At 42.0% G+C, this 18,601-nt stretch overlaps 2 protein-coding genes across 2 annotated transcripts in view; one reads left to right on the top strand and one right to left on the bottom strand.

The window, feature by feature from the left end:
* RABL3 (RAB, member of RAS oncogene family like 3) lies at positions 1-12,098 on the bottom strand. Its single transcript, XM_036387945.2, has 8 exons — positions 12,041-12,098; positions 11,765-11,856; positions 10,046-10,175; positions 7,093-7,207; positions 5,820-5,970; positions 5,125-5,196; positions 4,281-4,319; positions 1-1,666 (listed from the first exon to the last, which is right to left on the bottom strand). The coding sequence occupies exons 1-8, from the start codon at positions 12,084-12,086 to the stop codon at positions 1,601-1,603; spliced, it is 711 nt and encodes a 236-aa protein (XP_036243838.1). The 5' UTR covers positions 12,087-12,098; the 3' UTR covers positions 1-1,600.
* A 226-nt stretch (positions 12,099-12,324) lies between these two features.
* The window catches only part of GTF2E1 (general transcription factor IIE subunit 1), a 50,178-nt gene continuing 43,901 nt past the window's right edge, over positions 12,325-18,601 (top strand). The window contains exon 1 of the mRNA XM_036389581.1: positions 12,325-12,407. The gene's annotated coding sequence lies outside the window, so the exon portion shown is untranslated. The remainder of the gene's footprint in view (positions 12,408-18,601) is intronic.

The raw sequence follows: 18,601 nt of genomic DNA, 5'->3' as shown, positions 1-18,601 counted from the left end.
TGTCACGAGCTGCACAGCTCACACATGTGCTCTTTATTATGAATATTTTGGTACTTTGTTTCTTCTGGTTGTAAACTAACTGTAAAGCAACAACCTATTTCACACAAGCACCTAAAAACTTACTGCACTCATGTTTACAACTGCTCCCAGACCTTTCTGGAAATGGCCTAAGGAAAAGCAAAGCATCCATCTTTTTAATAAGTTTGACTGGTGCCCCCAGCTGTCACTTTTGTGCCTGATTAGTGGCAGTAGGCAGGTTTCCATTTATTTCCAAGCAGCTGCCAGAAGAGCTGCAGGCAGAGGTAATCCAGAGACTGCCGAACTCTGCTCCCTGTCGATTTCACACCGGCATTTTACTTTCTTCTATCCCCATTTATTATTAATCTCTATTTATATCTAACTCCAGCTCTTAGTTGGCCTTTGCCAGAGGCTTAACCATTAGAGGTGACTGTGAGGAGGGTGTGGAAAGAAGGAACAGCCATAAATCAGGCTTTTACCACTCCATGGAATTCTAGCAAGGTGAGAAACGTGCAAAGCTTGGGCAATTTAGGAAAGCAAGACCCTGCACAGGAGATCAGACCAGAACAAGTCTCCTTTATCCTTAGTGCTAACTATGTAAAGGAAACATCCATTTCACAGAACTCTCGTCCCAATCATGCTCAGTTCCTACTTTTTACAGAGCTTTATATCCCTTCTAAATTTCTATCCGTTCTAATTCAGAGGATGTTCTTACATTCCATGTTTTCTGAATCCACTAAGTCCTCAGACTCAGTAGGACCATGTCACATATGTTCCAAATAAGCACTATATAAAAACACACTTTTTTTCAGTTTTCAATGAATTGCCTTTTAATTTAATATAAAAAACAAGACCACAATCAATTATGAAAAGATAAACAGGAGAACCTGATTTACTTTGCCCTCTCCAAAGTAAACAATTTTAATTTAAGCAGCAGAACTAACACCAGTTGTTTTCTACTAATGATTTTCTTTTTAAGGCTTCAAATCTTTTTTCATATCTTGCCTATTGCTTTTATCCCTTTTGGATAGGGATGAACAGTGTGCTCTAGGTGAAACAAGACTCCATTCATTAAATGAAGGCATTCCATTATTTTCCAGACCACTCCTTACCCATCATTATGTTTTGCTCACTTCTTTTGGTCACTTTACTGTACATGAGAGGTCCACTCAATGTCATCTTTTCTTTAGAGGTAAAATGAATGCAAATCATTGCAAAGACTGTCCATAAGTTTTTCAAATTGAGACAAGGATGTCACATACATGTGCTGTGTATGATGAAGTTTCCCACAGCAGTGAGAGGCATTCAACTTATTGCACACTTTCCCCAGATGTTCCCATAGATCCAGATGGTCTGCAATCCTAAGCAATACTCTAGGATCCCAATTAGGTTTTTGAAAAACCTTTCCAAAAGGTTTTCCAAAACCTTTCCAAGTCTTTTCCAACAACAGAAGCGTCAGCAGGCTAGCCAGCTGTAATATCATTTTACTCTGCTTGACAGAAGCATTACTGTCTTTGAGCATCCAGTGGGAACGGGAATGTCTTTAGGAACTCAGAGAAGTTGTCTTCCACTTCTCCACTGCTCAGTCATAATGAAGGCTCTTCAGTGTTCCTCCTCCAAACCTCTTCCTTTCAGAGAAGCCAGGAATCTAGAGGCAGGGAAGACAAGTTGTCATGTCAGAATCAGCAGGAGCTCCCTCTAGCCCACACTGTTACCAAGCCAACTGCAGCAATTCCACCTCTGCCATCTCCAGAATCAGGGCCACAGTGCTTCAGCTGACTGCTAGAGGAGCAGCTCTAATTAAACACTGCACAGCTCCACTATGGCTCATCTGTTCTGTGGGGCTCCTTAAGACTTTTTGGCAAGGGAAATTGAAAGCCTCAATCCTAACACAGGACAGATGTCAATCTGTCATCTGTTAATGACAGATTTCAAAGACAGATTTCAAAGCAGATTCAAGTGCATACAAAAATTTCCCCTCCATTCATTTTTAAAACTATAAAACAATATAAACCAAGTCCTTTCAAAGAGCTGTTGAGGCTTTATGCCTTCAAACCTTGGGCAGCAGCATTTCAGTGGCAGTTCTATCAATGACTGAAAGCTTAAAGAAAATCATTGGGACAGAAATGGCTGCAACAATACAAAGGATTAGCACTCCTGCTTTTGCAGCCCATCTGCAGACACTGCTTACACAGTGACAATGGACGTTTACAAAGAAAATCTACTTGAAACCATCAGAAGCTTCTCTGGCCTTAACAGCATTTCAGACAGATTTTCAATCCAATGCACCTGTGAATCCCTGAAAGAAAGTGATGTGCTGCTTTCTAATGCTGCTTATCTGCCCTATTGGCATCATAAAACTATTTGATTACAGGCCAAGTAACTTTTACCTTACTCACTACAAACAAGCAGGAACAGCAGACCCTGTAGACACACCCTCCCAAAGCAATTCCACACATTCATAGGAAATACAGTCTATTAAAATGGAGGGAGTCAACCAAGCCCTACAAATCATGCCAGAAGAACATGGGCATGTATGGATGGTGGGGACAAAAACATAATCTACAATTCACAGCAGATTGCTCAGGTTACACACTTCACTGGTAAGCTGAGAGCTGAAGAGCTTTCCCAAAATAAAAGTCCACTAAAAACTCCACAGATTAAATTTACTTGGGGTTTTCAGGCCCAAAACTCAAATATGCAAGGTATTCACTAAGGTACTGGTTTATTCATCTCTGAAAAGCAATCATCTCTAAGAATAAAATCAGGCAGATTTTGTACAAAGGTTCACCTCATGAAAACTGCTTAAAGAGAAATTTAAAGAGGAAAAATGCAATCATTATAACTAAAAAGTACCTGAACATCATAGGTAAACAGTTATCTGCTTTAGCATTTTTTACATCAAAGTCACTAATTAAGAGGAACAATTATTTATTTATCACATATCTGATTGAAGCCATAGCTATGAACCATTTGAAACTTATCATTCTTTTCATCCTGAAGAAGTTTAAAACAGAAATACCTCAAAACACGAATAATTGTAGTAACCTATTGTAGAAAACCCACAAACACATTGGTAAGAGTCACATTACGTAGATAACTTCAAATGGTAACATTAAGAGCTTGCATTGAAGTCTCCATTTCCAATTTGGCTTTTGCCTCTTTAAACATGATTGTTTGCTGTTTAAGATTTGTTTTGAGCTTTTGAGCTCCTGTCAGGGAAGCAGACAGTCATCAGCAGGCTGCAGGCTTTGGCACACAGCCAAAAGGAATGTATAGTTAATCCCTGGCTAGCCACTAAATAGGATCAAATGATAAAAATAAAAATCTTACATCATGCATCAGAGACAACCAGCACAAAAGCAGGTTTCTGCATTAAGATATTATTCCCATGAAAGAGAAACTTCCTTTCACTAGAATGTGGGGAGGAGAGGGGAATAAAAAAGGCATCATGCAGAACTAAAAGAGGTAAAAGCAAATTTATTTTCAAAAGGCACTACAGCAGCACTCAAAGAGAGGAAGCATTTTGTAATCTGTGACTATTTCCCCCCCACACCCCAGGGGCTTTCAGCACAGCTACCTCTAACAATGTACAGGTGTGACTGTACTCCAGAGATGCTTTTCATGGTAATTTGCAACAGCTTTACATAAGGTAAATGCAACTTCACTACTCCCTGCATGGCAGACTGCACGTGGGGAGGTGGGGGGCACAAAAGCTGAAGCGGTCTGCCCAAACTAGAAGTCATTTTGCTAGTACTTCCCCATCTGGCTGAAAACAGTGAATTCAGTCCTTTAGGAATGAATTACAAGCTGATATCATACTGCCATTTTCCTTGTGGCTCCACTGAGTCTCTGGAAACTACCTGTATTAAACATAAAATCTTGTTCCAGCTGTACAAAAAAACCCCTTTTATTGACCTTCAGGATAGCATCTCTGGCCTTAATCTGCAACCAAACAGCCTGAAGCTGACAGAGCTGAAAGAAATCATATTTGCCCATTTTACCTCACTCTTCCAACTTCTACTATGTTAGCATACTTAATTATTTCACTGCCAATCACTTTACAGACAAATACTTCAGCTGACAAAAGTCAGCCATTCTTCTGTCTAGCCTTAACAGCTGTGCTCCCACAGATACAAGAATGAAATTACCAGCACAGATTGCCATTTAGGTTGCATGAAATTGTGTTTTAAAGAGAACTATGTCAGCAGTTCACATTACACAGGGAGAAATGAAACAAAAGAGGAGGAAAAGCGACAAACCTGATTGCCATCTCTCAAGATGTATCTCTTCTCTATGACCTGGGAACAACAGAGAATGATCTCAGCTTGCACAGCACATCCATAACGTCAGATTGCAACCTACCTTCACACATGAGCACTGAAACTCAGGGCGAACTGGGACAAGGTCTGACCCCACATCTCTGCTCCAGGCCTACCGCTTTAGTGCAGTGCTCTAGCACACACAGCAGTGGCCACCTACAGCCATTCTTAGACAAGCTGTCTGTCTAATCATCCTCAACTTCAACACAGCCCTCCTGGGTAATGGAGGTGATGGTTTGTGTGTCTTCTGCTTCAGACTCAGTTACTCCCATTCCCTCGGCAGGGATACTGGCTCCTACCACTGCACAGTAGCCCCACTATGCTATTTTGCCCAGAGGATGCTTAAAACAGAGCATTCCTTCTCTCATTTTCACAGTGGACCTTAATGGCCTCTTTTTCAGGAAGGGAGAATAATATTCTTAATTAATTTTTTAATTCCTAAAGCTTGCTTTAATTAGGTTCAACAGAGCTAACCAGTCTTGGTAGCTCTACCACATTACTACCTCAGAATGCTGCAACCCCTCTGACCTGCCAGACAACTTCAAAAGCATAAGTAGAGTGTCTTTGCACATTTGTGAGTTCTTTTTCAATGCTCTATGCAGATCAGGAACTAAATCTTCAAGCAGATCAGCTATCTCCAAAAGCAGATCAATCTTTGCCCTCCCCACACCTGGCTTGAACCAACTCAGAGAGTGAACATGAAAGGAGCAGCTTAAACTGTTGTTCATGCTCAAATCCCAACATTTGATGCACAGGACAATAAAACATCATTTCATTGACTTACCTTATCAAAAAACCTACTTAGTTTGACAGCATTGGATGAACCTGCAGCCAGATAACGAGGATTGGTGCAGTCCTAGAACACCCAAAAGACAACAACAAACCAAGCTCAAGAAATCAGTGCAAAGAAGCCAAACACAAGGAAATAGAACATACCCTTTCCCTGACACACCATCAGCAAGGGAAAACAATGGATCTGCTGATTTCTGCTCCACAGTCGCTTCAGAGAAAAGACCAACTGCAGAATTCCAAGCAACCCCCCATATGCTCCACATCTTCCTGCCACCACCAGCTGTGCAGTCAGGCAGGGATTTGTACAGGCTACACCTGAGATTGGGGGTGTGTTTACAGGCATTCACACAGCAGGTGTATATTTTTATACCCATAGATCTATATAAAGTCATCTTCATGTTTAATTCAAAGACAGTCTATGTCAGAGTTATGAACAAGAAAAAGAAAATTTAACTCCCAGCCAGCAATTCAAAGCTTAAGAGACCTTACCTAATACCCCTTACATCTCCCTGTAGTGAAACAAAGATATCTGTTTCATCAAGCAAGGGGCAGAGCCAACAGAAATGTGAATGACTGGCACTACTGGAAAAATCTCCAAAAGCCAAATTTTTGTTACATCTTTACTTACTAAAAATTGGACTCACTCCTATACAAAAGAAAAACAACAAAGATGACAAGGATACAAACCAAATTTATCTCTTCAGCATTGAAATCCTCAGCCAAGAATGCTGTTCTGGTCAAAACTTCATTCCTCTTAGTTTCTGGGATCTGATCCAGTTTAGTTCCTATTACCAGCAGTGGGATCTGGTTATCACCAAACTGTTCACGGTCATAGTCGCTGATGAGGGAAACAAAGACAATCCTGAATGAGGCAATGGCCATGTAAGTGGGCACAAGCACAACATCACCTCCCCTGTGCCTCTCAAAAACCAGTAATTGAGTTATTAACATTTATCTAAGTTAAAATGGTTAAAATGTGCAATACCTTTAAACTAAGGAAGGGCTTCTGCATCTAAGTCACTACATAGGAATCCAAGCTTCAATCACTCTCCTTAGCTAGGATAATCACTTGTCTGTAATTTTTTACCTAAACCAAGCTTTATAGCAAGTACCAACAGCAAGAACTTGAGCAAGAATTGCTGGTGGCTGAACATCTGTCCTTGACAAAAGTTAAACTTCTGAAAATTAAAACAATTGTGAAGAACCTGTCTGTGAAGACACTGGAGAATTTTGCAGTTTATACAATGCAAATCCTCTTCCCATTTCCTACATTTCTACAGAACTGTTCTCTGTTCCAGAACAGACAGATAAACAATTGATATTTTTCCCACAAAAAGCCACTCCTCACTATTGCCTTCCTGCTCACATGTGAGGTTTAGCAATGATTTTAAAAACCTCCTTGACTAAATGGATGACAGGAGCAAAGAGGTGCAGGAGGAAATCCTTGACAAGGTGTGAATTATGAACATGCTGTTTGAGCAGAGTTTTCTAAGCTCTTTTAGCCACGCTCCTAAAATTACTCCCCCAGCAAACCAAAAATGAACTTCCTCAGTCTTGGTGCATGGTCCTGTTTGCCCAGACACATTATCCCATGACATTTCCTGTACAATGGCATCTCTCAGTGCAGACAGAGAAATCTTGTAACTGGAACTGGACCCACTCTCACAGAGGACTCAGAAAAATAAAGGATGCATAAACATGTTTTCCCTTAAAGCAAGGTCTCTGCCACCCAGTTTGGGAATCTGCTGTCAGAACTGCCTGATATTGCCTGGCAGTATAAAAGAAAAAGAACAATCAACAGACAACTTTCTTTGATATTCCCCATTTCTTTCTTTCTTTCTTCAAAGTCTAACCACATGTACTTTCCTGTGGAGACCAAGCACTCTTAGAGAGGAACAAAAACTTGTGCAACTGCTTGGAATCACCATGTCTGAGCTCTGCATGTTTGTTTTTCACTCACCCATTTGTCACAAGAACTCCTGTTGGAGCAACATCTCTGTTGAGTGCTTCCAAAGACCAGCGATACAAATTCTGGGATGATTTCTTGTTGGTCAAGTCATGCACTAAAATTATCCCTGGAGTGAAAGACAAGACAGCAAGATGCCATTTAAAGATACATATTCTCCTCCTTATCTTACCAAAATGACACCCACAGGTTCCCAGATATCTGAGAATGAAGGGATGTATAAGCAGTTCAGTTACAGTGAATAAGTAAGGCTGAAAAATATCAGGATGCAACAGGTTTTTTAAAGCTGCTTATCAAGAATTGGCTAAGAGCTAAGAGAAAAATCATATGAAAGCAGGAAACAAACAACCATCTCAGGCTTTAATCTGCAAAAGGCTTGCAGGCATTCACTGATTCTGTCTACTTCTCATGATACTGAAATTCTATATTACTGCAGCAGAAAATTCAGCCTTTCTCTGGTAAACATAATTATCTTTTATCCCACCATCTATAAAGTCTGAAGGCTTTTTCTTTGTTTCAAAAGAGTTCAGAGAGAACTATAGCTTTCCTGCATTTCCAAGAATTAACGCTACATATTTGGAGAGGTATCCAAAGGGAAAACTGACACCAACAAAATTTCATAGTCCATTAAATGGCTGGTAAAAGCATGAATAAATAAGATTTATTGTACTTAAGATTAAGTTTCTAGCATTTTTCATTACCATGAGCCCTCAAAATGTAAATTCTGAGACAGAGTCAAGCTTCCTAGCTGTGCTATTAACAGACACCCACTTCTGATAACCACAGTTCCTAACTCAATTACCAACTCCTGCTAGCAAATTTCTTCTATTTATTCACACCTTCTGCAATATGTGGAATGTTCCCACTTCCTCCAGACTTCAAACTACCATCAATTCAAGGACAAAATGGAATGATATCCCTTATCTGCATTAGGATTCATTCTCAAAACACTTCACAGCCTACAGGTGGAAAAAACTTACTAATTTAGTCTTTCACCATAACTTCCAGAGGTGCCACCCACTGCTATGAACAAACCACATTTCCACAAACATTTTCCACTGCCCCACATGACTGTGCACAGACTCTCCCACAAGAGTTCCCAGCTATCACAGCTGTAGCCCTATTTCAAAGCATTTATCTCAGTAACACTATAAAAAGGCAACTCTGCTGCATGACCACCCCCAGTGTAGAGAGAAAATGCCTGATACAACATAACTTGGCCTACAGCAACAGATCCAGAGGCAGTGCTGCACAGCCAGTGAGAAACACTCTCCACCTCCACACTCTCCCTCAGTTATGTCTTTGATTGGTCAGTTTCCTTATCTGCTCCACCTAAAACCTGCACAGTTAGCTGCACCAGCAGGAAAAGGCTGTCAACATCCAAAAAGAGCAGGCAGGACTCAAAGAAATGCTCCTCCCACAACAAGGTGTGCAAGCCAAATCCTCACTGCCCAGTCACTGTCCTCAGCTATCACAGTCCCCACACCAGGTGGAGAGTCAGCAAAGAGGAAGATCTGTGGATAATCCAAAACCAAAGTGTACCAGACTGGTCAGCAACCCAGCAGCCTGCTCAGCTGCTGCCACAACCAAACACTGACTGGCTTTCAGACCACTGCAAGCCCAGAAAGCACAAGCAGTCAGGCAGAAGGAATGCATTCATCTTCTCTTCTTAAATCAGGTCAAGCAGAGGCAATTTGTGAGACAAGCTCTAATGGAGAAATTAATCTAATGAAAGAAACAAGACCCAAGGTTAACTACCAAAGTCAACGCTCCTCATATGCAAGCTGTCTAATTAGTATCTTTTGGGCAGTGGAGATAAATAACTCTATTTTAATGTCATCAATTGTAACTCAGATGCACAAGTCCAAGACTTCATTTCCTAATGGGCTGTTCTAAGGTATTTCCAAGTCTGACCCACACTCCTTGGCACACTGTAGATTTGGTATTAAAAAGAAATCAATTTTTTTTTCATATACCAAAGAGGCTTGCTTTGAGGGCACAACTCAATTCTCATACACAGAAATCTGGTTAACAGTATAAGCAAGAGGTACCTAACACAGTTTTCCCCCTGAGAAAAGAGGGAGAAATAACTAGTTAGTCACAGGCCAAAAACGTTTATTGGGTGGCTTAACATGTTACTGAAAAGTCTTCAAATGAGTGGGAATAAGCAAAGAGAATCAAACAGAACACTTCAGCCAGATTTTCAGAAGCAGTTCTTAGTCTGATACACCTCTATTTTTAGTGAACTATCCTGGGATGACAAAAAGTAACAACTGAAGTACTGTACTGTTATGTTTATAATATCTGATTTACTCTTGTTAGAGACACAGATGAACTACTAGGCCTTTAAGACAATATCTCAACAGAAGGCACAAAATACTACTTCCTACGTATGCAGCAAGTTGCAAGATTCAACTCTTAAAAATAAGTTGGTAAGCTAAATGAGCAGAGGCAAGATGGTTATCAGCATATGGCAATTTTATGGCACACAGTTCAAATTTGCCAGGGTAGGATGTAACTATCAAAGTTCATAAAAACTGAAAGAATCATTTTTCTGCTGTAAGCTTTACAACCGAACAGATAAGAACATATAAATAATAAAAAATCTCTCAAAAAATAGAAATCATATTTCTGCAGTATATCAGACCCAGAAAGGTGAAGGTCTGATACACCTTCACTGCACCTTCAAAGCCTCCCTGCTGTGCCAGCTGCACAAGGCTGAAGGGAAAGGTTGATAGGGTTCATCTGCACAGGTTTGCCCGAAATATCTGCTGTTCACAACTGAATCCATAAAATTCTGCCTACAAATAATATCATTTTTCCTGTATAAATCAGAAAGGAGAACAATGTAGCCCTCAGGCAGGCTGCCTGGAACTCTGCCCCAGGACCAAGGGACAGCTCCTTACAGAAACAGTATTAAAACCATATTTACACCAAGCAGACTTACCATTCAGCAAATTATAGAACACTGCTCGTGTGCTTTTCACACTGGTGGCACTGCCCACAGAACCTCCAACATCCCACAGCTCAATGTAATAGGTCTTCTCTTCTGGAGTTCCTTCTTTGTAGTCATGGATCTGATGAAAAATTCACATCACACATAACCACAGCACCCTGTCACAGGAGTTAATCCACATGGCACAGCTGGAAGGATTATTGTACTTGGATAGAAATTTGGAAATTCTCATGCTGACACTGTTTCAAACCTCTCAAGTGGAAGAGAGATGGAATGAGTCAAGCAGCAGCCACTGGACACCACAGAGATGGAGATCACCATCTCATGTGAGAGGGAGCCTGGCGAGTGAACAGGGAGCATCTCAGTGTTAACAAACCCAACATCTCATTATGTGCTCAGACACAGTGTTTTGCTAAAGCAAATGGAAAAATTAAGGTCTTGACTTCTTACAGTTGTTAAAACCAGCATCACTGGCAGCACTGCACGAGTATTAACACAGGTGACAGACATGGATTCCAACTAACCACATCTTTTTCCTACCAAACTCTGACATCTCAACTGAATTAGTCAACAACTTCTGCCCCCAGATCTGCTGAGTAGTTTTGCCCACAATCAAACAGGACTGCCATGTTCCTCTCCTCAGATTTTGGAAATACATTTCTAACCTAGGGCAATGCATTTCAAGGAGAATGCAGCAAAGAGTGTTGAAGGAAAAAGCATTTATCAATGTCCCATGAGTGCTGCAGGCTGGGCCAAAGAACTGCTGGAGGAGCATCCTCATTCTTCCCACAGCAGGTCCTGCAGCAAGCAGTCAGGAGGAGCAGCAACCCCATGGTCACAACTGTCACCAAAAACCAGGATATAAACTCTCTAACCCAGTTAGGTTAGAAAATCATCACTACTTTATTCAGCAGTGAGGTGCATGAGTAGCACTTCACCAAATGTGTACATCAGTCACCAAAACTTACAGTTGTTTATACATTTTGGCAAACAAAGGAATTAGTGCTCACCGGCTTACAAGTGACACAGTTCTCTTCATTAATTAGTATTCAATCTTCTATTGGTTATTGATTTCTCACTTCTCATGCTAACTAGCCCACTTTTTCAGCCTTTTTTATTATCTTTTTCCCAGGTAGGGAAGAGTCATATTGCCTGTTAGTTTCTTCTTTAACTCTGCTTTCTCTAACATGTCTTTGTGGTTTATAAATTCTGCCTTCCTGGTGTCCAGGTCTCAACAATAAATTTCTCCTGTCAATTTCTTCAGTTGGGTCTAAGAGCACTGAAGCATGCCAGGCCCTAAATTTTAATTTGTTTTTCAAACATATGAGCATCATCCAGAGCTTTCCTGTGTTCCCACTAGTTAAATGAGTGAACTGGTTTTCCCCACTGTGTTTGGCTGACAATTTGGCTGGTCCTTGCCTGTTTCTCAATGAGCTGGCCGTCCTGTGACACGCCAGTGGCCACTGCAGCAGGGAGCAGCGCTACGAGTGATAAATGTCTTGTCTGACAGTGACAACCCTGGAAGGTCAAAACTTGCTTACACAAGTGCTTGGCTCACGTTTGACGCTACTTGCATCAGAAGATCAAGCCCTCAGCGAAACACATGATCAAAGTACACCTCTTTCTGGGGCGGTAAGTCATTGAAATAAAAAGTCAAGGCCCTTCCCTTACACAGCTCAGGGCCACCAAGAGGCCGTGCATGTCACCTACTCGCACATCCACGGAGCAGCCCACAGTCCATGACGGGTTTCCCAGCACCTGGTTGTGGCACAAGAGGTGAACGAGGGACGACTTCCCGACACCTGCAAGCGCACAGAGAGAGAACAACTCCTGGGAGGCGGCGCCAGGGTTACAGGTGGCGAGGCCGAGAGCAGCACGGAGTGAGCACGGGCGGTGCCGGCCCCTCAGCGGGTAACGGGGAGGGAGGCGAGGAGCAGATCGCCAGGGAGTGGCCACAGGGCACACGGCCAGGGAACACAGACTCACCGGAGTCGCCCAGCACCAGCACCTTGACCCTGTCCAGAGCCGCCATCTTTACCCTGCTTAGCAACAACGCCCGGCCACCGGCCCGCCCGCCAATCGCGACTCGCGTTCTTGCTGCTCCTCTCAACCCATTGGCTGCCTGCTCGAGCGGCCAGAGCGTTCTCACTCTTGATTGGCTTATCCCCGGCGGGGGCGGGAAGGCGCCGTTCCGTACGGGCAGGCGATTGGCTCATTTCCGTGTCGCTCGGCAGGGAGGGGGCGGCGCGGCGCAGGCGCGGGCGGTGCCGGCAGAGGCGCGCGAGGCGGTGACGCGCTGGCGGAGCCGCTGGAAGCGCCGCCCGGAGCCGGGAAGAGCTGGAAGCGGCGCCAGGTCAGTGCCGGCCCCGGGGAGCGCGGTGGTGCCTGCGGAGCCCCTGGCCCGGCCCGCGGGGCCCCTGCTCCCCGCACCTTGTGCCCGTCTGGGCCCCTTCCTCGCCTTGGCTCCTTACCACCGTTTGCCGTTCCTCCTGCGGTGTTTGTTGAGGCTTCTTTGTTTTATTTGATTTTTTTTTTTAAAGAGGTTCTCCTGACCTCCTCTTGCCCTACGGAATCCTACACAGTTCGATGTTTAAATCTCAACACGTGAAATGGGTAGGGAATGGGAAGCTGTGCAGGCGCACAGGGGTTCTCCCCTCTGACTGCGTTAAAGCTCACTGTGCTGTTTGTGATCTGGAGGGACGTGCTGGGCCGTGGGCTTCTGAGGGGGAGCTGACTGGCAAAGCCAGCTCATTCCTGCTTGCCGGGTTTGAGCCAGCCAGCCGAATGTGGAACCATTCAGTGTTCCAGGTCAGCAAGGTGTGGTTTGTTCGGTGGTGTTTTTTTCTTTTTTTTTTTTTTTTTTTCTTTTGTTACATTACTACATTATTATTATTTCATTTTCTCTGGCCTCAAGAGCGTGCTGGTCCCCGAAGACCGCAAACAGCGCACCTCATAGTGGCAGCGAGCTGCTGCTAAAGGGGTCCAGCTGCAGGCCTGTGCCATTCCAAACGGCTCACAACGAGCAAGGAAGATCAGCATTCTGGAAAGGGTGTTCAGCTAAGGTGCATTTTCTTGAACTCTAGGTAGCTAAATATTTTTCATCCAGAAAAGGTGGAGTTTTTTTTCTTTCATCTTTTCCAGTGCAGTGGCATCCTCTTTTATGTGCTGGTTCTGTTGCTCGTCAGAGTTCACCGCCAGCTCACTGAACTGTTGAAAAACATAGCAAAAAGGGGGAAAATAAAAGAAATTATTTTTTTACCTTTAAGCAATCAGTTTGGTGCACAGGCTGGTGTTGTGAGGGCAGAGCCATGTGCCTGGGAAGGAGCACATGCTTTCAGGCAGGAGTGAGGCTTGATGGGAATTGCATTCCTGCCTTTCACTTCCTGTGACATACAGCTCACTTTCTCACAGGATGCTTTAGAGGTTTCTTCTGAACAAGAAACTGTGTTAATTAAAGCTTATCTGGTGTCTTGTTACTTAGTTTCTTTGTTTCTTTATTGCTTGTATCCACGTACTTGCACTCTCATGCACTAAAACTGTACTGGACCCAACATTTCCATAACTTTTCATTGTATTTCTGGAATTTCCAAAAGGCAATATTGCTCACATCATCTATCACGATGAAAAGTGTGGTGTTCCGGGTCTTATTTAATCCATAACATGAAAAGCAATTATTGCTTTTTTCCCCGTCAGAAACGTAGAAAGGAATGCTGGGGTTAAGTTCACTGTGCTTTGGTGTAATCATGACTTCCTAGGCTTGATATGTGAGAGAAATGATCTTACTTTCTTCCCTTTAAAGAAGCTCCCAAAACCTTACAACTACATTGTGTGAGGGCTGATGCTTGCATGTCTCCAAAAGAACACATATTCTCCTGGTAGGTTCAGATCAGTGTAAATTGTAAGAGGTTCTGGTATCCATAATTAAAATTTTTCACATTACAGTTAGGTTAATTGGCCACCATGTGGGGAAAGCTCCCCACTTATCTACATCCTTAGCCATGCATTCTTTTCTCTGTTTTGTGTTGGCTCTAGTCTGGTAACTTAAATGATTCAATCCTTGAACTTTTCCCCTTTGACCTCTCTGAAATGTTCCACTTTTTTATTTTGGCAAGTTAGTTTTTCACTTTTTATCAATTGATTCTTGTTGCTACATGAATAGTGAACTGCCAGAATTAAGACAGAAGGGTGTGGGGCTTGTGGCTAAAGACAAGGAAGGAAAAGAAAGACTTCCTTAGGGGAGGGAGGTGTAATTTGACGTCAGCTGCAACAGGAAATTTCATCCATTTGTGTACGTGCACACAGGTGGTCCTTTAATTTCCTGACACCTTGCTATTGTTTATGCTGGATTAAGATTACAAAAGTGATTGAGAATTACATCCTGAGCATGAATTGTTCAGTTTCTGCCTGGTATGGTCAAACCTCATGGCCTTATTACATCTGGTTCTATGTGTTTTTACTTGTGAAATTAGAGGAAAGCACCCTCATTTCAGCCAGGCCCCTCAGGCTTTCTGTGTGCAGCTGCAGCACAGCTTCTCATCCTGAGTGAAGAAAACCCTTTGATACCTGTGGCCTCCTGGTTTCAGTTTATGGAAAGCCAACAAGAAGATGGGATTTCAGTGAAAGCAGATTGTTCTTTTCTGCTCTTATACTTCAAGGCAGGTCTCACAATGAAAATACACTTATTTCTCATCAAGATGTAGTGCAGGAGAAAAGCTGAGCAGCAGTGTTCATGAACTCTCCAGGGAATGAAACTCAGTAAGCTCTTGATAAAATGTCAGAAGATTTTATTTTGCAACTGATGTGGGATAAAGGCAGTTCTGGGCTCACTACAGAGAAAAGCAAGTGAAAACAGGACTTGAAAGTGGAAGATTCTGTGCCCTTTTCTGGAAAGGATGAATAGTATCTGAGGTTACATTGTACAGACATTGAAAATATTGATGACATGTTTTCCCACTGTAGTTCTGAAATTTACGTCTTCCTTTCCTGTTCTCAGGAAGATTCAGGATTGCTTCTCGTAGCTTAACCTCATCATCTTCTGAAAAGCAGAATTTTAAAGCTGCTTAGAGTGAGAGACTACAAAACTGGGATCTGGTGTTTGCAAGTGACAGCTGGAGCAGGATATGGCATGCACTGGCTCCAGGAAGGCTGTTGTACCTGCCACATTCACAGGAGAGGGGATTCTCTTACTATAACCTGATCTTGATTTTATCTGAAGAAACTATGTCAGTGGTATAAGCAAGTAATGTTTTTTTCCCCCCTTTCTTAAAAATCTTGTGTCGGAAGCTTGAAGAAGCATTTTCTAAGCTGGTTTCAAAGATTTAGTGGGAAAAAGCACTAATTAAATAAATGTGGGGGAAAATAGGAAGCACCTGTGCAAGTGTTCATGGTGTGTCTGATAGCCTAGGTTCACAGCCAAACCTGCAACTCCCAAGTTTTCCCCCCAAAAGAGATCTGGGTTGTTACAAAAGCTTTTTAGATCCTTGTGAGTCTGAAGAGCAGTCTGCTTCCTTTTATAAGATCCTGCTTTTAAAGATCCTCTGTCAAATATACGAATAGTGACACCGTTGAATTTTCTGGGTAAAATTAATGCAAGTCTCAGAAGTTACATGTTGAAACAGGATGATCTACATTTGCAATATTGGATAAGAATTCATATTAATTCACTGGCTGCTGTAGGTTTTCATATTTTGTAGTACTATTTTCATCTACATTGTGGCTTCTAGGTTACCACTCTTCTAGCAGTCTTTGTCTCAGTTTGAGTCAGGAAAAGCAGGAAGAAACACAGATCTAACTTCATTAGCACAATTCCTGTTAGAGTTCATTGGAATTGAAAACTCTTGAAATTGTTGTATGTGGAAAAGAAGAGTTCAGTTGTTTTGATGTTGCATCAGGAAGGACCTGAAAGTGGAGGTGTTTGCTCAGTTTAATTTCTGGCTTCTGTGTGGTCTCTGATCCCATCATACTGAAGGGTTTTTTGCAGTCACTTGTTCTCCCCCTGCCAATCCTTTCTGGCATCTCTGGTTATGCTGAAGGCCTCATACATTTTACTAAACCTTAGGTACAATCTTGCAGAAGGTATCCTTATTTTCTTCACCCAGCAGATCTGATTGTGTTGTGTAACTGTAAGTCTCTTTTTCCAGGGTTCCCTTTTATAGACACATCAATATTAATTCTTTCAATTACAGCAATTTTAAAAACCCAACAGATGTGTCTTTAGGTTTCCTGTCCTACTGTGTTAACACAGACAGGTCTGCTTTCCTCCTGCACCCATAATACTGAATTGTATTAATGTGATTACCCAGAACAATTCCCCACCAGCTGTCTCTTTTAATAAAGTCCATGTTTAAATTTGGAAATTCTTCTTTTGGCTGTTTCTGAATATGATGCTGTCCAGTGTGCCTTATTATTGATGCTGGTGGTGCTTACTGGCATAGCTGAGTATCCTGGCCATTGTATTTTTTTTTCCCCTGAAAATGTTCCTTGATGTTCATAAATTATTAAGGTCAGTTCAGACATTATTATGAAACAGATGCACAGCCATTAAAACCTTGTTAAAGGTGTTACCATATTTCTTTGCACATGTAATTAATTCAGGTTTGACTTACTGCTTCAGGGGAAGGTGAAATCATTGCTGAAGGATGCAGTGGTAAAGTCCCCTGGGTTTGAATTTTGTGAGCTGAATCAGTGTCCTTTTTGCCTGGTGAAAGACGGTAAGAATTTACAGTTTAGGGATTAAAAGCCTTGGATTCTTCATGGACCAGACATCAGTTGGCCTGGTGGGATCTGGCAGTGATATGCACTTGCTTTTGGGGTTTTTTCCCCTCAAAGATGGCACTAGTCAGTTGTTTGTTTCACCCAAAGACTGTTTTCTGCAGGATTTAGATTTTAAAGTGTGTTAATCCAGTTTTTGAAGTGAAGGATAACAGGAAAGAATAGTTTCTGGTGTTTTCAGAATGTCTGTTTTTCCATATATCCCTACCTGGAAGAAAACAGTATCACAGTCAAGATGTCCTCTGTTACCTGAGGACACAGAACACTTGGACATCACTCAAAATCTCCAACAGAGTAGAAGAAACTGTGTTAAAACTCCTACTCGCACTAGATGAAAAAGAATATTTTCTAGTGACTGACACTAAGAAATATATTTAAATCTCTGAATGTTGCTGAAAACTCTTAGAGTCGATTTTTTTTATTGGTCCCCGTGTAGGTCTCTGTTTAATCTGTTTGAGTGCATTATTCAGGAAATTGTACTTTAAACCTGTTTTGGAAGTATCTGTGGAAATCTGCAGCTGTCTTATCAATGCAGAGAAAGGGCTTTCCATCAGCTCTCAGATGAGGTGTCCAGAGTGAGATGTGCTTATTTAAAAGCACTTTTCTCCTTTTTTTTATTTCAACTGATATCTGAAGGTCACTGTGCCCCTGCAAGTTGCATCACCAAGTTTTCTGCAAGGAAGTTGTAGGGAAAGTGGATTGTTGAGGAGAGAAAGTTGTCTGCTCTTCAGATCAGCACTTAACAATCTTTTGACTTTAAAAAATGTGACTTTTTAACTCTCTGGGGTGCCAGGTTTTATTTAAAATTGATCTTTACATTTATTCTTTACTGTGCTTTAACTCTGAGTAAGATTTAATCAGTTAGAATAAATTGAGGCTTCCATCCAGCTTCTGCATTGTTTTATAGTGTCAGTATGTTGCTGACAGATACAGTCAAAACCAAGATTTGTCTTTAGGTGACTGAAGACTGAAAAAATACCAACAGAATGATGTTGATCTTCAGAGACAATCTCCTCTGACAGTATTTAGATTTGGTCTGACTTAGAGATTCCAAAATGCTGCATGGCTTACTCTTGGTGGGGCATCATTTATTGCTAACACTTTTACCTTCAATGCAAAGCTCTCTAAAGCTCTCCTTTGTGTGAGATGAATCACTGTGTCTCTGGCATGCGAGAGAAACCTGGCTGACTCTGGAAGTACTTGTTTCATGGTTAGTTCGTGGTGTGATAGATGAGTTTTAATTGAATTTCCTTAAAGGGAAGCTGTAGCTGGACATCCAGGCATTGTTCGTTGGGAGCTATTCTCAGCCTGCACACCAGCAGTCAACAAATGTCATTCAGTCAATTTCAATCTGAGCACTGCAAAAAATACCATTTGGCTCTAAGTTAGAGAGAAAGAAAAGCTCAAGCAGGGAAATGTTCTAAAAGAAAACCATGAAGGTGGTGTTTTTCTTACCCAACAGGCAGAAAAGACAGGATGATCTTTATTTAGTTACTGTGAAGCTTCACATTCCACAGCCTAATTGCTTTGCAGTGGTATTGGCCATAACCCTTGAGAGGAACATCCCTCCTCAGTGGCAGCAGAGGGTAGGTAGGGGTGGAAGAGGAGTAAAGCTTCAGTGGGTAATGCTACACTTTTCTGAAAGGACACTGTTTATCGTAAGAAAAAACAAATCCAAGAAGACTACTGTGATAAATGATCCCAGATCTTTGAGGAGTCTTAGCTGATGGCAGTGAGTCAGCAGCTGCTTGGTTACCTACAGAGTTGGTGATCTCA

The sequence above is a fragment of the Molothrus ater genome, chromosome 2 (assembly GCF_012460135.2).
Source record: "Molothrus ater isolate BHLD 08-10-18 breed brown headed cowbird chromosome 2, BPBGC_Mater_1.1, whole genome shotgun sequence".
Classification (NCBI taxonomy): Eukaryota; Metazoa; Chordata; class Aves; order Passeriformes; family Icteridae; genus Molothrus; species Molothrus ater.
The sequence above is the reverse complement of the archived record's forward strand: the minus strand, read 5'-3'. Positions and strand labels throughout refer to the sequence as shown.